At 42.1% G+C, this 25,827-nt stretch overlaps 1 protein-coding gene across 2 annotated transcripts in view; it reads right to left on the bottom strand.

The window, feature by feature from the left end:
• Positions 1-19,257, bottom strand: part of HAUS2 (HAUS augmin like complex subunit 2) — an 80,196-nt gene extending 60,939 nt beyond the window's left edge. The window contains exons 1-2 of one of the 2 annotated variants that reach the window (XM_085627062.1): positions 18,998-19,257; positions 5,524-5,616 (exon numbers count right to left, since the gene is read on the bottom strand). In XM_085627062.1, coding sequence (XP_085483188.1) covers positions 5,524-5,616; positions 18,998-19,087 — 183 coding nt within the window. In that variant the 5' untranslated portion in view covers positions 19,088-19,257. Of the gene's footprint in view, positions 1-5,523; positions 5,617-15,211; positions 15,259-18,997 lie in introns of those variants that run through there. The other variant, XM_085627063.1, reaches the window with a different exon arrangement.
• Between the last annotated feature and the right edge of the window lie 6,570 nt (positions 19,258-25,827).

Raw genomic sequence — 25,827 nt, forward strand, 5'->3', positions numbered from 1 at the left:
CAAGGGCACTTTGGTGTGCAACCACTGCAGCTTTTAGCTTAAGAAGTAAGCTTGCAGGGACGGTAGCTGCAGGAGAGGGTGGACAAGTACCACAAGAGGTGCATTATTTAGTTATTAATTGGCGCTTGTTGTCTAGATATAAAATGGAGATCTTTGATCTAATCTCTCAACAATCTCCGGACGTATTATTTTTAACGGAAACCTGGCTATCCGACTCTTCGGCTCAGGGTATTTTGAATGCCATTCAGATGCAACCGCGCCGGGCAACGAGGGGGTGGTATCGCAATTATTTTTAAACATTCTCTCCAGTGTCCACTCACGGATTTGGATGTAGCAGATTGTGAAGCAGCTCTTTACTCTCACTTTGCCCTGTAAGTCTACTATTGTTGGTTTTTAAATTTACCGCCCACCTGGACCAGCAATGAATTATCTTAGTCTTGGCTGAATATGGCCATCTTTTGAGCTAAGATATAACCACCTGTTAGTGTTAAGGGATGTTAACCTACATTTGGATTATAAAAATAGTTTACAGCCAACACGCTGGTGGAGGAATTGGAGACACAGCAACTGACACATCTAGTCCAGGGCACACACTTGATCCCATTTTTGCTAATTATCGGTGCGATCACAGAGCAAGACACCTTGCCGGTTAAATGGTCAGACCATAGCATGGTACAATTTCAGATACTGCTATCTACACGGACTGTTGTGTCCAAGTGAATTTTACACTTTGAATCATGTAAATGGGCTCAAATTTTACTGGAGGCTCTGTTAAATACTCTTAATCAATATATCACAGTGGTAGGAGAAGATGTGGATACGGCTAAGACCGGTTTTGGTTGGATTACTGCGGCCGTGGATAAACTTGTGCTCATTACTTAGATATGGGCATCACATTGACAACCCTCTGCGGAATGGTTTAACGAAGAGTTAGCCATCTCCAGGAAGTCTTGTAAATGCCTAGAGCATGTATGGCTGTGGGACTACAGTGTAAAAAGTACGATTGATTACAAAGAGGCACTAAAGCAATACCATAAGTAGATTTGTTGCCCACCAAGGGCATACTATGCCCAGAAAGTTGAGGCCTCAGCCAACTCTTACAAGGACCTCTTTCCCATGGTAAAGTTATTGTCCTCCCTGGAGCGGGTGGCAGCTTGTAATTCGCCTTCAGTGCAAAGTTGTAATGAGATTGCACGTTTCTCTGCTAATAATTTTTTTTACTTTATGGCTCTTTCCCCCAAGAGGTCAGATATTTTAAAGCCTTGCTGGACTCGGCCCCCACCAAAATTCTTGTCATGCTCAGGCACGGAAAGCTATTTTGCCTCACCTGAGCAAACTGTTGGTTAGGTCCTTCTTATTGAGACAAGAGCCTTTGAATTAGAAGGCAATGGTGGTGCCCCGGTTTAAAAACAAAAAAAAAAAGGAAACTCCCTAAATCACTCACAGCTGGAAAACTTAAGACTCATCTCCCTGCTGCCTTTCTTTGCAAAAGTGACGTAAAAACTGGTTAATAGTCAGTTGACCAAGTTCATAGAGGCCAATAATCTGTTACATCCAGCCCAGGTCAGCTTCCGCGAGCATCATTCTACAGAATCTGCCTTACTGATGGCTACTGAATGTTTGAGACACTATGCCGATGGAGACTGATCATGATGGATCCAAGTACCGTGTCTCATGGCCTACTTCTCCATTGGCTAGGTGACTGCCTATGGGGGGGGGTTCTGCTTGGACATGGCCGTCGTCTTTTCTCGAATACTGCTCCTTTTAAGTGGTCCAAAAACCGTATTTCAGATCAGATATCTTTGCCACACAGTGGTCCATTAGCTGAAATGGATTGTCATAATGGGACTATTGAGTCTTATGCTGATGACACTCAATTATTAGTCATTCTATCTCAGGAGGTAGAAGGAGGGGCTGCCCAGTTTGAAAGGTGATTGGTGGAGGTGGCTAACTGGATGCCCAATAGTTGCCTTAATGCTAACAAAACTGAGGTTCTCATTGTGGGGTAGTCTCCCTCCATCTGTACATCGTCCTGATGTAATGGGTTCTATCCCTGTTCCAAAAGGAAAAAGTCAAGAATCTGGGAGATTGGCTCGACCCAATGTTATCTTTGGAGCAGCAAATATTTGCCGTGGCAGGGAAGTGGTTAAACACTTTTAAAATGCTAAGGAACATTTGTAATGTTCTTCCGCTATCTGCCAGGAAAACCATTGTACAGGCATTAGTTTCCTCAGTTAGACTACTGCAATATCCTCTATCTAGGGGCTACAAAAGGGAGACTCCGGAAATTACAGATAACAAAATGCTGCGCCCGCTTAGTGTTCAACCTACCGAGACGTGCTCCTGCGGGTCCAGCTTTGGTCACTCTACATTGGCTGCCACTCAACTAGAGAATTTTATTCAAAGCTTTGGGCTTCTGCTATTGAATTTCTAAATGAGAGGGGTCCACGATATCTGACCTCATTGATGATCTTCCACCAGTCTAGTCACAGTCTTGGGTCCTCGGGCAACAATTTGGAAGTGGTCCAGTGGGAGAGAAAAGCCAGGTGGCCACGTTTTTGCTTTTTCAGCGGCGAAAGCTTGGAATTCCCTACCTCTTCATTTGAGGATGGGACTGTTGGAGCTGCCGTTTTACATGAGTCTTAAAAACTTGGTAAATTCAATCTGCTCTGGGGCATGTTTATGGGGTTATAATGGGTCGTGGTGGAGTTTATTGATTTTGTAACCATTGGAAGGATCTGACATCAGGTTGCTTGCTTTCCCTGGCCTTTCTTCAGAGTGCTGGGACACGCCGGCAAGTGTAACTACGCTTTTGTTTTAAAATCAATTATTATTCATTACTCGAATGTTCAGTTACTGCCATAGACGTTGTACGTCTAACTTCAACATTTAGCAATCTGTAACTTTGTCACATCTTTCACCTTCTATACATACTCATTGCTTTTGTATAAGAAAATCTCAGCACTTATCGCAGCCATGCTTCTACGAATTTTGGAATCATTTTTGTCTGTCTATATTTTTACCTGCTTGGAGACTATGATCATTATGAAATCCATACCAAGTTAAATCACAAACGCGATGACAGCATTAGAATACATACCCCTTTTCGTTCAATGGGACTTTTATGCCCGGCACTGGCAAAGCCAATAGGTATGGCGTTGGCAAGCTGGTGCAAGTTATATTTTTATTTGTTTTATTGTAAGGGTATGACACAAAAAATTAAAAAGAAAAACAGTATGCTGCCCAAATGTGGCAGACATATGCTTGTAATAAAAAAAATATATGCATTTTTTACCTAAATAAAAAATTGCATATAATTTTAACAAAACAGTATTGGTGCTTCATAACAGGCATGTGTATATGGAACAGGTATATAAATCCTTTACAGCTTTATTGCTATCACAGGAAAGCAGGAATCTTACCGATGCTAAGAAAACGTACTGTTTTTTGCACTGAATTACTGTGAACTGAAAAAGTATCAATGGCAATGATAAAAAGGAAAGGAAAATGCATTGGCCAGGTAAAAGTATTCACCCACCAGACGTGGCACTGAAGTGCACTACTTTTTAGGTGGATGTGCATGCGTTTGGAAAATATTGCAGTCCCTCACAAAAAAAAGACTTTTGGAAAAATCTCCCAAAGAGAAGATTTGTGGGAACGTCTGACTGTTGGCAAATCTGTGCCCGTATCCTTCACGTTGTCATCAAGCTGAGAACCTAGTATAACTTGGTGGGATTTTAATTTCTTAAACCCCTACAAATAACATGCGCGTCAGGGCTGATAATTTTAAGGAATGTGTTTCTATCCTCAGCCTGACCAATGTAAAGTAGATGCGCGCTCTAAGTCACGTACAGTAGCACCGAGATGGGACAGGGGTGTCTTTATTTTGCCATATACATTCTCCATGCTAATTCCCTTAGACAACATGCTGTTTTTCACATTCTACCCTTTGTATTAAACTGTGACATTGGATCTTTGATATGTTTACTTAGATGCCATGTTTAAGCTCCATATCTAGTGCCAGTTAAAGACTATGGTAGAGCCAGCATCAGACTTACTTGCTCCAATCTTTCCCTCAGAAATGTCGCCGTTTTTGTAGATGGTCTGCTAGAGGGATCTGCAGTGGCCGGATGTGGACTTCTTTTGGGTGTTTCTTAGTTAACTGTCTAACATCTTGACATATTAACAGCACATGTTGCAGAGTTTCTTTACTTCTGCACATGTGCATTTGCTTGACATGACAGATTTGACCAAGTTCACTCCTAAGAGAAGATAATTTGATCTCGTTAACACAAACAGCCCGCTGTCTTGGGGTGGGGTAGTTACAGTCCATAAGGATGGTTCAGATTCTTTTTCATAGCAGCTATTTGGAATGACGACTTAATATTATGCAATGTGGATTCCTCATATTGTAAAATGGGACGTTAATAATCAGAGCTTCATATTATTGGCATAACGGAAATGTGGTCTCTGGGCCCGATAATGTGCTCTTCCCAGCCCTTTGCATACAGTTCGGGGTTGCCAGTTTTCACAAACTTTCTCCAGACAGCATCCAACAAGCCACGTTCGAGATACGTCTTTTCACTGCATATCAGGTTGAAGATTTTCTTCACCTCCTTCCATTCAAATATGTCCTTCTCAGGAAACATTTGAGGGCAGCAGCTGAGGGATTCTTATAGCACTGAAGTTTTTTTCAAGAATTTCATTTCTGTTACACCTACCTCACTCGTATTGGAGCTGAACCCTCATTTTTCATTCCCGATAGCCTGCGTCCATATGTTGCTTACATGATCGTGTCCACTTGACTGCTGATGCCATTGCCATAGTTCCTCCGAAGTTCTAGTTTGGGGGCGTTTCCATCCTTTGAATACATTGGATTGGCAGTTTTCACATCAAGATACAGGAATTATTTTTCTTGCTCAAGTTTGTCCTTTCTAACCTGAAAATGTTACCTTTTCTTTCTCTGGATGTCACCCAAGCACTAGGATTTCCCAGGGTTGATCGAGGTCTTTTTTTCCTTGCAGAGCTTCCCCAGTGCAATCAGATGGGGCTTACATGATCGTTTCATCCTGAAGATGGAGACTGAGTCGTCTTCGTAATGAGGCCCTTTAAAGCCCTTGATAATTGGGAAATCTAAGGACAAACACTTTGCTTCTCAAAATACCATGTTTACATATAACAGCACAGTGCTGTGGCCCACGAAATGCCTCATTTGACTTCTTTCCAGCCCTGAAAGGCTTTTTGGGTCCCTAGATATTGGCTACCCATAGAGGAAGTCCTTAATTATATTCACCTGGTTATCTCCACTCTCTTTTGCTGCAGCTTCATCAACAACTTTTTCCAGAATCTACTCCTGGCTGCAGCTGTAAGGAAAAAAGCTTCCCATTTTTTGTAGTATCAAGGGGATTTGCTTCAGCCATTTTTTTTAAAGCAGTGATTTGCCCTACGGAGTATCAAGGTTATCTTCCCAGCCTTGTAGCAGAGTGTACCAAGGTTATGTACAAAGAAGAAAAAGTAACATACCTGATTTATTTCTGCCTTGATGTCCAAAAGGCGTTCCAGTTCTGTAACTCGAGTAAAGCATGGAGTATATTTATGGGCAAAGTCCAGCATGCTCTGTGAAAATAACAAAGCAATAGAATAAACAGCATTCTTAACTTTTCAGACAAGATATGTATTTAAATGTATTGTTTAAGTGTTCCACATTACTGGCAGTACATTCTAATATGTATTGGCCAGGAAGAACTCGTGCACAATTGTAGATATCAGGAAAATTATTTAGTGAGGATAGAAATCTTCTAAAGCAGTAAAATTGACAGTATTTTCCAGTATCTACTATATATATATATATATATATATATATATATATATATATATATATATATATGAAAACATGTAGTGTCCTGGGTAGAGGAACGGCGCTCTTCGGTCTGGGGGGTGCGTGTATAAACCGGTAGGACAGCCGGTGTATATAGAAAGCAGGAGACCTCTGAGCCCAGAGGTCGATGGTACACGCACTCACTCGGAATCCAAGGTGAATTAACAGTTCATTTTTATTCCAAAAAAGAAAAGTTCTTCAGCACAGCACTGCCAGTCAACAACAACACTGGCCCAACGCGTTTCGGTTCTCACTCGAACCTTGATCACGGGTTACCAAACACAGTGGTCAGACATTATTTATGTCAGTTAATGCTACTACTTCCTGTTTAAGCACTTGCAAGGCATGCTGGTTGTTGTAGTGCCTGTGTTTGTGAATTGTGCTGGTACGTACACAAAACAAAATTTATCAAGATTAAAACAAAATTAAACTCCAGTAACTGGCGGAGAGAATGCTAATTAAAGGTTAAGCTTATTAATCATCCATAAGTGGAACACTATAGGCAACGCAGTAGTAAGACAAATAATACTGACAATGATCAGATAACCATAAAGCATAGTGTTCAATGCAAATGCATATGTGACAAGTAGAAGAAAATTATTTTGATTATATCATATTAACCCTCTATTGGTGTTAAGAACAATATATGTCAGTCTCATGTGAAACTACAAGTCACAAAAAGAAGAAGAAAATACACCCCTCTGGTGGGGAGGCACATGTTGACACCAAATTCAATTGATACAAGTAAATAAACAAAAGGGCCAAAAGACCACCTTCTAGTAGGGGTTTGGCTTCTATTGAGGTTAATGTTCATAATTAGTCCGATAAAACTCTTGCATTGAAAATAAACAAAAAAACAGTTTCTTTGCAATTGGTCAGTATTATTGTGATGACTGCAAGGCTGGGGTATGTAATGAAATTATAACCATAGAGTTCACAAATGTACAAAGAGTTCCTCATCCTGGTTGAGTCCATACGGGGTCAGAGTTCTGAATGACACAATATGCTTGGATTCTTTTTGGCGGAGGAGTTTTTCTCTGTTTCCTCCACGATCCAAAGGTGGCACATGTTCAATGGCATAGTAGCGTAGTAGTTCCCATTTGCTGTCATGTGAGCTTTCCATATGCTTAGCAATGGCATTTGAACGATCAATGTTGACCGTGGCTCTGATGTGCTCTAGGATGCGTTTCTTGATTTCACAAATAGTGCTCCCTATGTATTTTAACTTACAGGGGCATTCGACAACATACACCACGTATTTGGTTTTGCAAGAAATGTGTTGCTGAATTTTCCACTTTCCTCCACTTCTGCCTTCCACCACTTTTTTCGGTATGCCAATTTTACAAGCTTTGCAGTTTTTGCATGGCCAAAAGCCCTCAATGTTGGTCCATGGTTTTTGTTGCTTGATTTTAAAATGACTGTTTGTGAGTCTGTCACCTAGATTTGGTGCTCTCCTATGGGTGACATCCGGATGATCTCCAATCAGGTCGGCAATTGTGGTGTCTAGTTTTAGGATGCCCCAATGTTTTTTTAAAATATTGACAAGATCACTGGTTTCAGTTGAGAAAGTTGTGATAAGGCGTATTTTAGTGAAATCATTCTGAGTCACCATTGGTTTGCTTTTCAAGATCTCCGTGCGATTTCTTTCTTTTGCTTTCCTGAGGCTTGTTTGAATTATCCTGTCTGGATATTGTCTTTTTTGGAATCTTATTGCCATAGCTTTGCTCTGATGTTCAAAATCATTGTTGGCGGAACAGTTTCTGCGCAAGCGTAAGAATTCCCCATAAGGTATGTTCCATTTTTGATTGGTGGGGTGGAAGCTGTCCGCATGTAGTAATGAGTTGGTTGCTGTTTGTTTTCTGAACAGGGTTGTTTGTATTGTATTGTTTTGTACATAGATTTCGATGTCTAAGAATGAGATCTTGGTTGAACTGATTTCATAGGTGAATTGTAGTTTGGTTTCATTATTGTTCAGGATTTGGAAATATGTGGCAAATTCTTCCGTAGTTCCGTCCCATATGATGAATAGATCATCGATAAAACGCCACCATGCTATGATTTTCTGCACATGATGGTCATTGTCGCTGTTCCATGCAATTTTTTGTTCGAACCAACCCATTACTAGATTTGCAAAGTTTGGTGAAAATGAAAAGCCCATGGCTGTACCTTTCATCTGTTGGTAATGTTTCTTGTTAAAAGTGAAAATGTTATTCTGCAAGCATAGAGTGATCATTTGAAGCAACATAGAATTGTGTTGTTTAAATTGAATGTTGCGTTTACCCAGAAAGAAGCTGCAGGCTTTTAGACCTATTCCATGTTCTATGTTCGTGTACAGAGACACAACATCCATTGACACAAGTTTAAATTGATGATTCCAGGGTATCCCCTCCAGTTTCTGTAATAGGTCTGTTGTATCTCTGAGATAGCTAGTTAAGTCCTTTACAATTGGCGCTAAAAAATGATCAATGTAATTGGAAATGGGTTCCATAATTGAACCGTTGGCCGAGACGATGGGTCTGCCTGGAGGTTTGTGTAAACGCTTGTGTACTTTAGGTAGAAAGTACATGGTGGCTTCAATGGGTTTTGTCACTGTGAGATATTTTTTCTCTTCTTCATCAATGAGACCTTCCTTAAGCCAGTCATTAAGATGTTGATTAATGACTGCTTTAAGTGGAAAAAAACCCAAATCCTATTTCTATCCGATCCTACCACCGGGCAACAAAATTGACTTGTTCCATGAAGCCATCACACATGACTTATACCATCTTAACCAACGTAAATTACAAGACAATCTTTCACCCTCGGAAAGATCAGCGCTAAAAAATTTACAGCAGGATTCTACAATCGAGATCAAGCCGGCTGACAAAGGCGGAAACGTCGTAATTCTCAATAAAACTGATTACATATGGGAAGCTGACCATCAGCTGCAGGATACAACGTGCTATAAAGAACTCAGCACCAATCCAATCAAAGAAATTCAAGCAGTCATTAATCAACATCTTAATGACTGGCTTAAGGAAGGTCTCATTGATGAAGAAGAGAAAAAATATCTCACAGTGACAAAACCCATTGAAGCCACCATGTACTTTCTACCTAAAGTACACAAGCGTTTACACAAACCTCCAGGCAGACCCATCGTCTCGGCCAACGGTTCAATTATGGAACCCATTTCCAATTACATTGATCATTTTTTAGCGCCAATTGTAAAGGACTTAACTAGCTATCTCAGAGATACAACAGACCTATTACAGAAACTGGAGGGGATACCCTGGAATCATCAATTTAAACTTGTGTCAATGGATGTTGTGTCTCTGTACACGAACATAGAACATGGAATAGGTCTAAAAGCCTGCAGCTTCTTTCTGGGTAAACGCAACATTCAATTTAAACAACACAATTCTATGTTGCTTCAAATGATCACTCTATGCTTGCAGAATAACATTTTCACTTTTAACAAGAAACATTACCAACAGATGAAAGGTACAGCCATGGGCTTTTCATTTTCACCAAACTTTGCAAATCTAGTAATGGGTTGGTTCGAACAAAAAATTGCATGGAACAGCGACAATGACCATCATGTGCAGAAAATCATAGCATGGTGGCGTTTTATCGATGATCTATTCATCATATGGGACGGAACTACGGAAGAATTTGCCACATATTTCCAAATCCTGAACAATAATGAAACCAAACTACAATTCACCTATGAAATCAGTTCAACCAAGATCTCATTCTTAGACATCGAAATCTATGTACAAAACAATACAATACAAACAACCCTGTTCAGAAAACAAACAGCAACCAACTCATTACTACATGCGGACAGCTTCCACCCCACCAATCAAAAATGGAACATACCTTATGGGGAATTCTTACGCTTGCGCAGAAACTGTTCCGCCAACAATGATTTTGAACATCAGAGCAAAGCTATGGCAATAAGATTCCAAAAAAGACAATATCCAGACAGGATAATTCAAACAAGCCTCAGGAAAGCAAAAGAAAGAAATCGCACGGAGATCTTGAAAAGCAAACCAATGGTGACTCAGAATGATTTCACTAAAATACGCCTCATCACAACTTTCTCAACTGAAACCAGTGATCTTGTCAATATTTTAAAAAAACATTGGGGCATCCTAAAACTAGACACCACAATTGCCGACCTGATTGGAGATCATCCGGATGTCACCCATAGGAGAGCACCAAATCTAGGTGACAGACTCACAAACAGTCATTTTAAAATCAAGCAACAAAAACCATGGACCAACATTGAGGGCTTTTGGCCATGCAAAAACTGCAAAGCTTGTAAAATTGGCATACCGAAAAAAGTGGTGGAAGGCAGAAGTGCAGGAAAGTGGAAAATTCAGCAACACATTTCTTGCAAAACCAAATACGTGGTGTATGTTGTCGAATGCCCCTGTAAGTTAAAATACATAGGGAGCACTATTTGTGAAATCAAGAAACGCATCCTAGAGCACATCAGAGCCACGGTCAACATTGATCGTTCAAATGCCATTGCTAAGCATATGGAAAGCTCACATGACAGCAAATGGGAACTACTACGCTACTATGCCATTGAACATGTGCCACCTTTGGATCGTGGAGGAAACAGAGAAAAACTCCTCCGCCAAAAAGAATCCAAGCATATTGTGTCATTCAGAACTCTGACCCCGTATGGACTCAACCAGGATGAGGAACTCTTTGTACATTTGTGAACTCTATGGTTATAATTTCATTACATACCCCAGCCTTGCAGTCATCACAATAATACTGACCAATTGCAAAGAAACTGTTTTTTTGTTTATTTTCAATGCAAGAGTTTTATCGGACTAATTATGAACATTAACCTCAATAGAAGCCAAACCCCTACTAGAAGGTGGTCTTTTGGCCCTTTTGTTTATTTACTTGTATCAATTGAATTTGGTGTCAACATGTGCCTCCCCACCAGAGGGGTGTATTTTCTTCTTCTTTTTGTGACTTGTAGTTTCACATGAGACTGACATATATTGTTCTTAACACCAATAGAGGGTTAATATGATATAATCAAAATAATTTTCTTCTACTTGTCACATATGCATTTGCATTGAACACTATGCTTTATGGTTATCTGATCATTGTCAGTATTATTTGTCTTACTACTGCGTTGCCTATAGTGTTCCACTTATGGATGATTAATAAGCTTAACCTTTAATTAGCATTCTCTCCGCCAGTTACTGGAGTTTAATTTTGTTTTAATCTTGATAAATTTTGTTTTGTGTACGTACCAGCACAATTCACAAACACAGGCACTACAACAACCAGCATGCCTTGCAAGTGCTTAAACAGGAAGTAGTAGCATTAACTGACATAAATAATGTCTGACCACTGTGTTTGGTAACCCGTGATCAAGGTTCGAGTGAGAACCGAAACGCGTTGGGCCAGTGTTGTTGTTGACTGGCAGTGCTGTGCTGAAGAACTTTTCTTTTTTGGAATAAAAATGAACTGTTAATTCACCTTGGATTCCGAGTGAGTGCGTGTACCATCGACCTCTGGGCTCAGAGGTCTCCTGCTTTCTATATATATATATATATATACACACACACACACACATACTATTGTTTCTGCGATTTGTTAACAATTTAAAACAAATTGTAGTGTGTCACGCGCCGTTTTGGGCGGGGGCACTGGGCAGAAAAGTGCTACTGGGGCACAACTGAGGTGGTTGGGATAGTTTGGTACTGGTGTCCCAATGCCCATTCTACTATAGCTCTGCAAAAAATTGGGTCAAGTACAAGCATTGCTGTACTTGACTCTCAGGGTAGCACAAGCAAGCACCCACAAGCTTCCACCCAACCAACATAGTTAACTGAATATCTAACCCAGTGATTCTCTTTCTCTAAAACGTAAATATTTTTAATCACAAAACAGAACAAAATACTACACAATGCAATCAGATTAGTGAATAGAGGGAGGTAACCATGGTTACCATCTTACGTAGGTGCCACAAACAAAGTACACTCTCCCACCCGGAAGACCCCATCTACTAGTAGCCAGTGTTCTGTGGCAGATGCATGAATTAGACACAGGCACACATTATGTTTTGCTGATCCCACAAGTTCAAAATTGGAGTTTGCTTGTTCTTACCCCCGTTACTGATATGGGCAAAAAACAATTCCTCACGCTCTTGAATTTGGCACACATTACAGTTGCTCTGTTCCAATTGCAAGCAGAGGCTTACGTTATCTGCTTGTTGGTTCTTCAGCAATCGTTGGGAGGGGAAGGTCAGCCACGGACGGGGTCTTGAGTGCATAGCGGTCTCCCTTTGGAACACGATTTGCCAGAGGAATGCAGCATGTCAGGCTGCTCTTCCTTGATGGTCTAAACTCATGCTGTGTAAAGCCAACACTTTCTCTTTCCCAGAAGGCAGGCTTCAATGCACTACACATACCCTCAGCTCTTCCAGCAGAAAGTGTATACTTCAAGTGATGTCCTCACATCTGGGAGACTGGTTGTCAGGCAGACACGAGCTGTAGTTACACAGCAGTTCTTCTAGCAGTTTGCGGAGCACTCCCTCCCTTGATCATGAATAAATTAGAACTGGAACAAACAGGTGGTATTAATCCTACGGGTATATACAATTTACAGCCATGGGGTGTGGATCCACTGTTTCATGCTTCAGAACTAGTATAGGTTGCTTAATTTTCAAATGTCTTTTCCACCTTGCACCCCAGACACAGCCTTTATGAAAAAAAAATGATGCTTCTCATTGTGAGAATAGCCAGTAAAAGGTTCAAATGGAAATGGATCTTGACATTTGTGAAAGAGGTCTCCTTCCATTGAAGATCGCATCTACGTCTTATTTCCTTCCTTATTGTGTTGTTGGAAATTCGAGTGGTCATTTAGTAGGATGCCCAGACATTTTGCTAAGTCCACAATGCTTTGAATGCTGCTTAATAATGTACTCCTCACAAGCCAGTTTCAGACTCGTGTATTACAAATAGAGGGTGAGATGAGAATTTCAACATACTATCAACATTTATGCCTTTTCATCCAATTCCTTTAGTTTTCCTTGCAGAGTTCCCCAGGGATCTTCGCTTAGCCTTACCCTTTTTAATATTTATATTGCGGAACTAGCCCCATTGGTTCAATCTTTTGGCTTTGCTTTGAATTCCTATGCAGATGACATGCAAATCGTGCTCTCAACGCTCAATACGTTTACTGAGACGAGTCACCGGATTCAACAATGTATGAGACATATCAATACTTGGAAGGACAAGCACTATCTCAAGCTTAACGCTGGGAAAACAGGTGATTTTGGTGTGGGAATAGTTCATATTTCTGGTCAGCTGCCGGTTGGCCGGCTGAAATGGGATCCCTCCCTATTACGGTTAGCAAAGCAAAAAGCCTGAGAGTCATTCTAGAGGACCGCCTAAATTTAGGCAAACAAGACAAAGCAATAATCTCTTCTTCATATAATGTATTAAGAATCCTGATTTTCCTCCCTAATGCAGCCAGGAAATCAGTTATCTCCACACTCATACCATCGAGAATACATTATTGCAATGGCCTCAACTATGACCTGCAGGCCCAGTACTTGAACAAACTGCAAGTTTTACAAAACTCTGCAGCAAGACTTGGAACTTCCCAGACACCAATCAGTCTCCTGTGCATTAAAGGACCTTCATTGGCTGAAGGTCAAACACAGAATCACGTTTAAGGCACTGTGCCTCTCTTACAACGCCCTTCATAACTCTGGACCCTTGTTTTTGAAAAAATCCTTAACCTGGTATATGCCTACTAGAAATTTAAGATTGTTAGGTGCTTTTAAAGTCAATTTTATCAAATTTAAAAAAGAAAAATGGGGAGGAAGCAGTTTTGTGGTGCGAGCATCCAGCTTGGAACCTTCTCCCTCTCCCCCTAAGGACAGCTTCCTCTCTTTTCCAATTTAGAAAGCATTTACAGACATGGCTTTTTAATCAGTAGGTCTTCCCCTCTCACGCAGGCTCACATGTTGTTCCCAGGACTAGCGCCAAGACTGCTCCGGGTAAACGCTGCGCTCTATAAATTGGCTAACATAACATAACATATTTTGATAAGGAGATTTTCACATCTTCCTTACTCCTGTATGGAGGCTTCCTTTGTACGGCTTCTTGTGCATTACATTTTTGTCCTTTTTCAGATTAACGGATTGGAGATTATTTTTTGAGTCAGTAGTTAAATGGAAAGGACAAATAAAGCAGGAATTATGCATCCGCATGCATTCCATTCAAGGCCTGCATAATCTGTTGCCACGATTCCTGAAGTGGATAATCTCCAGTTTTCAAACAACTCACCCTGGATAGAAGGGTTGGGTAACTATCTCTTGATCTTGCATGGAATAAGTGTGGATGCATAACTCTTGCTCAGTATAGGTTAGGAGTACAAGGATCTTAAAGGTCCTGATAAAATATGCTCATTTTGTGAGCAGATGAAACATGTTGACCTAGAATAGAAACACTGTCTCAGTAAATGCCTCTTTGAATCATGTTATGTTTTTAACCATATCACAGGGCACCTCTTATTAAAGAATTGGGTTAGAGTTCCCTTGAGATATTTTTAACGTTTTCTGTCCTAAGATTCTATTAAAAACATAGGGAATATAAAAGTGTTCACTCCCACTGCAAGGTTGAGCCCACCAGGTGGTGAGCACCTCAATAGGTGAGGACCCGATGATGAAGCATGCCACGCCATTAGAATGTGGATGACGGTTCTATAAGAACACATGTACGGTGCCTGGTGAGCACTAAGGAGCAGGGCAAAGTGACTGCTTAGCTTGGGAGACAACCTCTAATTTTGGTTTATGTATATCAGTTCAGAGAAACCGGTGGCCTTTCCCACATAACTGTTCTCTTCCCCTCTCATTGGTTTTGGTCCATTCCCCTTGGCCTACCAACCATAGTCTAGTGCTCCGAGATCCAGGGGACCGTGGTCCCATTCCCTGGACCTCACAGCCATTTTCTTGTCTTGCAAGGCCATGGATAGAGAGTATCACGGTCATGGTCTAGCGCTGCAAGGCCCAGGAGGAGAGCTCACTCTCCTGGTCCTTATATGCATGATCTAGCGCAGTGAAGCTCAGGAGAGGAGGCTTTTTAAGCTCAAGTCTACCAGACAGCAAAGCTGTCTTTTTGCTAAAGATTTCTTGGGGGCATTCTGAAAGCGGACTTAAGAAAGCATTTCACCCACTGCTCACCATTGGCTTTGTACCTCCCATTTACTTGCATTCCATTTGCTGGCTTTATTTGTTTTAAGCTAACCAGCATGTCTTTGTCCCTCCGGCAGAGCATATTCTGTTTGCTGTATTCTTCCTTGAGTACTCACTTTCTGGAAACAGGCCTTTAAATGTTGTTCTTATCTTGTCACATTTGCTGCGGATCCAAAGAAAGAGGTCAAATGTTAGGCTCTGTTTTCCGAGAAAGCTTGGTGTTTACTTTTTTTTCTCTGACTTCAAAGTGAGAGGATTTATCTGACAATCTAGGATCTAGGGGCATGAAAGTAAAGGCTTTTTTCTAGCACTAACAAAACTTAAATGTCTGTAAATGAACTGTACAAATATTTCAGAATATATCTGAATAATGAAAGCACAAATCAAGCAGTTCTGAAGTGTGCAGGAAATCAATATTTTCAAGTGATTAAATCAATACACTAGGTGATGCTACCACCAGTGCTTTAAATTAGCCGGTACTGTCCGGTACGGAGTACTGGCACTTTTTTTATTTGACAGGGAGAGTACCGGCACTTTTCAAGAGAAATGCTATACTTTTAATTGGAGAGTACCGGCACTTCTCTGAAACAAGCAGGTACTCTGCTACAGAGTACCTGCATTTATATTTTTCCATTTCAAGCACTGGCTATCAACCATTATCGTCTGTGAGCTGTATAGATCAGTAAACCTGTGTGTCTGTGCAAATGTAATGGTCATTTCAATTCAAAAGGTGTTGCACTATCACACCATGCATACTCCACTATACACTACTCCACAACACTGACATTCCACCCCACTTTACTCCACTCTTTGCTACGCCACTCCACGACACTCTACGTCACTCAACTCTAAGCCTCTCTACTCAAATCCCTCTATTCTACTCTATGTCACTTTATGCCACTCCACTACTCACCACTCTACGACAATATGCCACTCCACTCGACACCCCTCTACACCACAACACTCCACAAAACTCTAAGCCACTAACTTTTAGCCATGCTGAACTGCAACCACGCTGGTGTATAACATGGCTAAAACATACTGGCAAAGCCAACAGCTCTTGCATAGGCGGGACTTATTGGCTTTGCCAATGATTGCTCCCTCTGCTGGGCCTCTCAGCACTGGGTCCTAGCTGCGAACCCAGTGGAGGGGTGTTCCTCTGATTTTTTTTCCAATATCTCGTTCTTTCTTTTATGCATAAGTTGGCATACATGCAGCGCTGTGAGGCCCAGGGGAGTGGAAACACCTTTCCTGGCCCTCGCAGCCATGGTCTAACACTGTGATACCGAGAAAGTGGACATGTTTTGCTCTCTCCACACCTAAGCTGGGCCTCAGAGTGCTGGCCAGAATTACGAGGTCCAGGGAACCCTTCCCTGGTCCTCGCAGCTTTGACACGGAACTGCGAGGCCCAGCTGAGAGAAAAAGAGATGGGCGCCCCTACAGTGTTATGGTAAGCATTGGGCACTGGGCAGCTGCCCACGCCTATTGCTGGCCCTGCCTGGCATAATCAGGGAGGCTATCATGGCTCTGATACAAAAATAAACAATGTCACAATACTGCATGACACCAAATGGGACAAAATGTATTTTTTACAAGAAATGTTTTTCGGTCTTGGCTAAAGAGCACATGCGCTGTCTCGAATAGACTATTGTGTAGAATTCAGTGGGCTTCAGCCCGCCTATAGGCTTACCATTTGTTCGTTCCTTCGTCACGTTAAAATCCTTCATTTAGGTTGGTGCATGGCATGCATTCGTCATGCCTCTTCTTGTGTTCAGCCCTCCCCCAGTGCATTGGCCAGGTAATTTTATTGTACTTACATCCATCCACTGCTACCATGTTAGGAGGTACTTTGTCCTTTGTTTGGGAGCACTACACACAAGCGCCCGCTCCCTTCCCGTTTTGTATTTTTGCTAGCTGAATGTGTCACACGATTTGGAGACACATGAAGACCATGTAGAACGGAGCACTTACATTTTTTTGCTAAAGCGTGATGGACTAATACAGTCATGGTTTTCGTCATTGCATTCTGGTACTTGTCATTTTTCTCTTACCGCGCAAGTGAAATACACATTTCAAAAGGCAAAAACAGAATTCAGTGAGCAACTCGAGCATGAAATGTGACAAATGGAAGCATCTAATTAGAATGCATATACCCTACATATCTAAAAGAAGTTTCACATTGTCTAGAAACATAAATTATCTCCAGACACACTCACTTAAGAAATTCTCCATCGTGTTTACCCAAAAATATAGTTCAGTGGGTGAAAGCATGTACCGAAGCAAACTGCTTTCCCATCCCAGTTTACCAACCCCCTCCCATCGTTTAAAGCCTTCACCCACTTGAGGAGGTGCAGAAGTGACGTGCTGTTCATGTTTTCACTTCTACCTCTCTTGTCTCCCATGCCCTTGCTCTTCCTTTTGTTACAGTTCCAAGCCAGAGCGCAGAAACCTTAACCACATCCAAGACCATCTCACTTCAGCCATCCACCGACTGGGAGATAAGCTAGTCTTGATGCTGTCCACACAGGAAAGCATAAAGAAAAGGAGACATCTGCTACCGGATCAACAAGAAAAAGATTTTCTGTTGCAACATAGGGCGTGATTTGCCATTCAGCAGTGGATTATTTTTCTGTCCACACGTTTCATGTTTTTGTGTGATGCAGCCAGTGTTCTGTGTCACCACAGCTTAGAGTTCCCATTTTTTATTAATGCTCTGGGCGACTTGAGAACGTTATTTACTTCAGCTGCCTTCTAAAACTAGCAACGTTAAGCAGTGATTCATGCGCTGTAAGATATCGGTTTGTAACCTGCATGTTACAAGCTCACCTCACAGCACGGCTGACTCAGGCTTTCATCCATTCACAGTACAGCACAATGAAATACTGCTTCATTTGCTAATAATTACACTTTGTAAGCCCCAATGTACAAATCCTTTTGTGATGTGGACTGTATAAACAATCACTATAGAAGTGAGCAAAACACTCTCTCACCGTTATTTACATGAGATCAGATTAACCCCCTTCCTTCAGTTCCTGCCCATAATTCTGTTACTAACAGACGCTATTATTTAACATTGCCTGTAATATGAACTGCTTTAAGAATGATGACATTACTGCCTGCTGCACAATAACATATACTATCTGTCTTCTTTTTTTACAAGCCATGCGGCACAGAGTCGGTTATGCTGTTCAGCATGGCTTGAACCATTTGCAGAACAAATAGTACCCATAGACGGGGCCCATTGGCTTTGACAATGCTTCCTTAAGCATGTCGTCACTGGGACATGTAGATCTTTAATAAAACTCCACATCCTTTCTGTGCAGGGGAAAGCCATACCTCGAGAAGAAAGGTTTCCTTTTTCTACACTACCATTAGCGATACATGCATTAAGCATCTTTGACGACATACAACTTCCGATGTTTGTGCTATGCATATGAGTAGTAATTAAAAACACAAAAAAAATGTAAACATTTGGTTGACAGGATGCTGCATGTTAGATGAGGGGGCAATGCATCTGCAAAATGTTAAGTATGGGTTTGTAAACAGTAGTGTACAGAATGGAACTGTAAGGGAGCCGCCCAAAACCCATATTTTGGCTTTTTTCACTTTTTGAAATTTTAGATGGCACGAACTCAACCCCAAAGCATTGTGGCGATTTACGTGACCACATTCCACAAGGTCTGACTCGTGTTGCTTTCCGCACTGAGAGATTAAGTGATTTGCCCAGAATCACAGGATGTTGAACGACGCTGGGAATAGAGCCTTGTTCTCCACATCCAAAGAAAGCAGCTTCGGACGTTTAGGCGCATCTCATCCTTGTGGTTGACGAGGAATCTCAATTTCATTCTGTATGTTATATTACACTGACTGGATGGAGGTCGGTTATCGCGGAAGTTGCTCACCTGACTCAGGACTCCTGAGCTGATACACTGGGTCAGCATTAATGCAGCGGCCGACGGCTGCACCGGGTCCCAAGGGTTGGAAGACGCCATCAGTAAACATACACGAACTGGTCTGTTTACTTCCTAAGAGTCTCCAAAATTGCCGCCGAGCCGGGAAACAAAAAAGGGACTATGGAAGTCAAGCACGGACCGTAAAGACAGGCTCTGCTTACATAAATGCTTGGCGGCCATCTTAAAACAGCAGTGCTTTAATTGGGTGTGAACGGAACTCTGACGGGGTCTGTGCGTCTCAAGTCTTAACAGGAAATACAAACAGACAGGATAACATTGGTAGTCTGGGAATATGTTCCCTGCATACAGTTCCGAATGGTTAATTTAATTGCAGTAGGATTAAGGATGTTCCCCCATTCAAATTCCTTCTGCAATAAAGTTTTACATATTTCTAGGACTTTATTGGATAGGGTTAGATTTGACAGCATCTGTGAATAAGAATTTCCAATTCTATTAAAGAATAAGAGGTGAGGATTGTTCAGTCTCTCTTCCAGTTTATTCTAACAGCAGCCATGTACACAGTCCTGCTAAGGACCACGTATCAGGCGTTAGACTAACACATTTCAGTGTGGTGGTCCGCATCACCGCACTGAAATGCATTGTCACGCATAATAGGATGATAACACCTCGGCTGTTAAGCCGGTAGGGCTGTTATACTGACTAAACTTAGCTGGAGTATCTGGAAGCGTGCTGTAGTGTAAGCCCTGCTCACCGCACTGGGATTGTTGGGGGATGGTTGAGCTAGAAGATGCTAGTGCTACAGTGTATCAATAGAGATATTATGATTTCCCCCTGGGCGTGGCATTACATTTTGACTGACATCATAGGCGCTGGCCCGCGCGACATTGCGTCCTGCTACCGGCTCGGGCTGCAGTTAAGTCTGTGGGAGGCTGCCCTAGGCTATGGCAAATCATAGCAGCGCTGCTCGCACTGCCGTATGGGAGGCAAATTAAAATCAGTCATGACCCCACGATCCCAGTGCTGTGAGCAGCGCATACACTACAGCACGCTGCCAGCCACTCCAGCTTAGTTTAGTCAGTATAGCAGCCCTACCGGCTTGACAGCCGAGGCGTTATCAGCCTATTATACATGACAATACATTTCAGTGCAGTGATGCGGATCACCACACTGAAATGTGTTAGTCTAACGCCTGATGCATGGTACTTGGCAGGTCTGTTTATATACAATTCTCCGTAGTCATTTTCAACATGGCTTTTCCTGTCTTTGTTTAATGTAAAAATCAGTCGTAGTTTTGTGTTTAAATCTTTTGACCCCCCCACAGTTAACTGTGTTCAATAAATTATTGCAGCCCTGTTTTCATGAACCCAGAGCAGTAAGCCTGTAAGGGTTTTTTAGACGAGTGGACGTGCGGCTAAATATGGAATAATGCCCAAAATCCTCTAAAAAAGGCTGGGCAATAGCAAGATCAGGGTGGGCAGCAGGGAAGCTTTTGTTGCATATTTATATAGCGCGAACTCGACCCGAAGGTATTGGGGCGCTTTACATAGCACTGTATTTACATTACACATTCAGGCACGGGGAGATTAAGTGATTTGCCCAGAATCACAGGATGTGGACGCGACCTCAAGGCTCGAACCCTGGTTTCCTGCACCAGAGGCGGCAGCGCAGCCGATAGACCACATCCTCTCCCCAGGTGAGGGTCAGCAGAGGACAGCACAAGGATCAGATCAGGCACTCAGAACAAATTGGGAGCACGTTCTGGCAAGGAGTGAGAAAGTGAGCATCTGCTCAAGGCTTGTATTGGAAGCAAAGGAGGGTCCACACACGACAGGTGAGGCAGAAAGTACAGGGCAGAACGGACACTCTGCGACCGCTGCTGTCTGATGAGAAACTCAAAATGGCAGCAGAGAAGGTTGATCGGAAGGAGCTGGCCGAGGCAGACAGTATTGAATTAATGCACCTGACCAGCAGGGACAAAGATAATATTGTAGCCACCAACCGAAAGATCCTTGCGGCAAAATCAGAACAGCATATCTAAAAGGCAATATTATACTGACACAACAATTTACCATAATGAAATTATGGGTACCATACATGGCTGCTATCTGAATAAAGCAGAGAGGAGAATGCATAATCTGAAGCCTCTGGCCCTGTTATAGAATAATTCAATTTTTTCCAGTACAGAAATAAATGTATAAATGAAAAACTCTGAAACTATTAACACATATTTTGTGTAAAATACACAGGAAATAAACACTGTTGTTACTCAGGGACCAAGGATTACATTCTAATTTGTTAACATTTTGAAAGAAACGAAAAGCACACCTTTTCAGGCTATATCTAGCTATCTAAGGGATGTGAGGAAATATGAATTTTGTGATCAGTTATGTCCCCTATCGTAGACCCCAACGGCTCCATGTGCATGCTATAAGTACATGTATGTTCCCTCCAGTTCCAGTTATGAAGACGCAAATACATGTGCGTCCACCGTGAACATGTCCTCTTTCAGATCCGCCATGAATGGGTCAGATATTCCATTCCTAAGTATGAAAGGCCACCGACTTTATGTGGTTCACTTTCCACATTTTACAGATTCAGGCGAGTAGGCCCTGAATTCTGCCATCAAGCCTTTTCCTGCCTTCTGCCTCTGAAAACTCCAGTCCGAGCCTGCATCTGTATCCATGAACTTTGTCCTACTCCCTGCGCGGCTAACGGTGCCTGATCCAGCCTGTTGCCTGCCAAAAACTGTATTTCACCTTCAAGATTATCTGCTCCGCTCCTCATCCGATGCATTCCTGTCTAGTAGTTTAGGTAAACATTCTTCCAGCTACCGTGCAAAGGGCCAGGCCTCACTGTCCTCATGCAAGTAATTCATAGCCCCTGTTACCATGGAAGATTTCTGCCCCCTCGCATCTCATGTAGACACTTAGACGCTTGTACACGCACTAACAGTCAGTATAGAATAGATTCCATCATAGAGACCTTTCCTTTTGGATAATACAGTTCTTTAAACATAAGATATTAGATATGATTTGGGATTAGGTTGACATGACCCCTCAGACTTCTGTCTCCACATGTAGAGCTAAATGTCAAGTCCCCTTCACCCTCTAGTTGCACGTCAATCACACGTCATGCGGCTGCGCGCGCATCTCTGCCAAATATTTTCTGCTGACATTGCAGGATTCTCTTATGGATCCACCCACTTGTGACATCATGTTTAATGACGTATTTAGTTACGCCTATGTTTACGCCTTTTTTCATTACGTATGTGTACCATATCTGTATTATCAGCTGTTACGCCTCTTGCATCTGTCTTAATGTAATGCTTTCCATATAAATACCATTACTTGTCAATAATGTATTGCCTTCCCTTCCTGAACCTTCGTGGTGATGGAATTTGAAGCCTGCAGTTCGAACTGTAATTCCTTTGTAGAGGAATAAAGCCTTTTAGAACCTCTAATACCACGGATTCTGCCTCTTATATTTACTGAGTTATTCTTACTAGACTTTACCGCATAAAAAATAGTACCGGTAATGAAATATTTACCACATAAATTGGCGCCCGAACAGGGACACTTTCTCATCTCACGCGCCGGAGGTGCGTTGCAGGCCCGGTCTCCTGCCACAGCTGAACGGACAAAAACGCGTATCTGCAGGATTTCCTGTATCTCCCTCCGGCCAAGCGGGGGTGACTGAGGCTGCGATCAACACCCAGACGAGGCGGTGAGAAGTGCGAAGTATCCCGACCAGAGCCTAGCTGAGAGAGCAAGATCCGAGGTATACAGAGGCCCACCAGGTTCCGAAGTTCCGAGTCCAGTCGAGTCGAGTCCAGTCCGGTCCAGTTTCAGTTCAGTTCCGAGGCCTTCCGTTCCGCGCTACCCGGTGAGTACCATTGCCGGGGAGGCATTTAAACGTGCACATAGTCTGTGCCGGTCAAGACGGGTTTGGGTACACAAATCCGGTCTGCACTGTTTCAGCAGTGTATCTGTACTGTTTAGCAGTATATCTAGTATGTCTCGCATATAATTAAGTATTATCTAGTGTTAGTATTATGTCAGTAACTAGTTTCCTATTAATTATTATCGTTCGTTAAACTGTTAAATGTTAAATGTTTTAATACGTTCTACATATTGTGGTGTGAATGATTGTTCATTATTGTGTTTATTGTATTAAGTGTGTTCAAGTAATAAGGTCTAAAAATGCCGCTCTTTTCAAAATTAAGACAGATCAAAACCAGAAAAGGGGTACTCGAAGAAGCTGTTCCCATTCCACCTAGGGACACCCCAGGATACTTTATGTATCATAAGCATGGCCTAGATGCCGTGTTATTTCTTGATTTATGGGTGGACTACACCAAAGAGTTGCCAGAAAGTCAGAGGTGGCCCGCAGCGGGGACCTGGGATGCAGATTGCATCATGAGAGTAGAAGAAGAATTAAGGAAAAAGAAAGCCAGACAGTCACAGAAGGATGCCATTGAATTATGGCGTAAAGAATCATATAGACGTACAGAAAAAGCACTCAGACAGGAAGAGAAAAGTAAGGAGAATTCAAATAAAGCCCGAGAAAATCTATTAATTGAGGAAGGTACCCGAGTAAAATCAGAACAAGTAGATAGACAAAGAAATACCCTTATGAATGGTATGTATCCTCTTCTGGCCGAAGGGTTACCTAAGGCTACCCCGGAAATACCAAAAGACTTGCCACCTCCATTGCTCCCGATAAAAGCACATCCCAAAACAGCAAAAGATGTTTTCCTTTCCTCCTATTTAGATGACGTAGCTCCCGAGTATGCTAATACCATACCACACACACCGCATGACGATGGTGTTCAACGTCAAGATCATCCGTCTGTATCCCCGCAACAACAAACTCCTACACAAGTTCCAACAGGTCCGTCCGTTTCTACCGTTTTTCCCGCATCTACAATTTCTATCTTACGTCCAACGAATCCTTTCTTGCCCAGCACCTCAGATGGTGCTACAGGAGGTACGACAGACATGTTTGCCACACCGCCGCGAAATAAACAGACCCTTAGAGATTTAGCACTCCAACGTACACCCCAACTAGCGACATCCGACATGTTTAAAGAACATCTTGTGGATTGTAGATACGATCCAGTGCCAGGTAAACAGGACAGATTGCTACTATCATCACTACGTATACGACGAGCTACATTGTATTTAATGACGATACCAGGAATGGTTGAACACCTAGACAATATATATCACTTTGTCCAAACAGGGCGAGGCCCAGAAAGTATTAACGAAGCTATGGAATACCAGAAAGTGGATGTACAAAGACAACTACTACGTTTTTTCATAAACTGCGTGATCAGGAACCAAGACAGGCCTGAGGCAGATCATGATACCATGCAAAAACTTGCCAAATGGGGTCAGAACATATCAGACGAGAAACATGATAGACAGGCGTGTATAATCGCCATGTATCGAAAGATCCGCAAGGAAGTAGAACGAATACATAAAGAAAGACGAGAAGCAGACAGAATTGAATCAGAGGGAGAGGAGGAGCAAGAATCAGAACAATTAGAAACGATAGCTTACGTAGGTAAAGGAAGATCTTTTAATAATACTAGAGGCTTTAATGATCCGATACGTCCGATACGTCCAGAATGTAACAGACATTTTCAAACCCCTATGTTAAATACAAGGTCCCCTGAACACCTATTCCAAGCCGCTGATAAATTACTCCGAGACCGAAGGGGGTACCATATGCTCGATTCCATGGATGAACAAGAATTAGCCAGGTCAGCAGTACAATGGGCTGACAGTCCCAGCAAATACAGTGATGATGCACTAGCACACACGTTTCTGAATCTTGCCCCAGACGAACAGCGTTTAGCTAGTATATACATGATTCAACACCTCCTTATATTATATAAAAGCCAACACTCCGATCCTGGACCCTTACCTGACATATTGACCGAATTACTCACGAATAAATGGAGAGGGTCAGGTACTGATTTAATTAAAGAAATTCTAGAATTTCGAAACCAGTATATAGCTTTCGTATGCCCAGAACACGTTCCAATTCCCACTATGGGAAGAAAAATGTATCACATAGATAGACAGAATCCGTTACGCGAAGTACACCCAATCAGAGGTGAAGATAATAACTTAACACGCGTGTTTGTGTACACGCCTATAACTAAAATTGAATTATTAGAAATGAAGAAAGTAGTACCCAGCCATGACAAGGATCCAGCAGGTTTCCACCGTGAGATAAAAGACATGTTACTCATGGGAGAGTATACCTACCCCGACATTATGAAAATATTGAAAGTGTTAATGCCTGCCGGTGTTTACGAGAAACTCAAAGAAAAAGAATGGGAGGTGGGAGACCAAAAGATAGATTGGACAGCATTAGAAAACGAAGAAAAGGCCCGAGCTGCAGGATCGGGGCTTGGGGAAAAGACTACAGCACTACCAGGATTACTAGTACAGGTACTGCCACGTTTATTAACTACGAAAAAGGAGGACTGGGGTGCAATCTCAGCCTGTAAACAAAAGCAAGATGAAGACACTAGTGATTTCTATTCCCGATTTGAAAAATGTTTCGGTATTAATAGTGGCATAAAAGCAAGTAGCGAGTCATATCCACATCTGTTTGTGACAAAATTAGTTGAAAATTCCCTGCCGCAAGTTAAGAATAGAGTATTGAAATTTGAGAGTACCTGGCAAGGTAATACCCCGTCACAGATGTTACAGATGTTACAATATCACCACAATAGAATTAGAGAAGAACAAGAACATGAACAAAGACGTATGAAAGATACGAAAATGAAAATGCTTGTTGCCCAG

The sequence above is a fragment of the Triturus cristatus genome, chromosome 9, assembly GCF_964204655.1.
Source record: "Triturus cristatus chromosome 9, aTriCri1.1, whole genome shotgun sequence".
NCBI classification, from domain to species: Eukaryota; Metazoa; Chordata; class Amphibia; order Caudata; family Salamandridae; genus Triturus; species Triturus cristatus.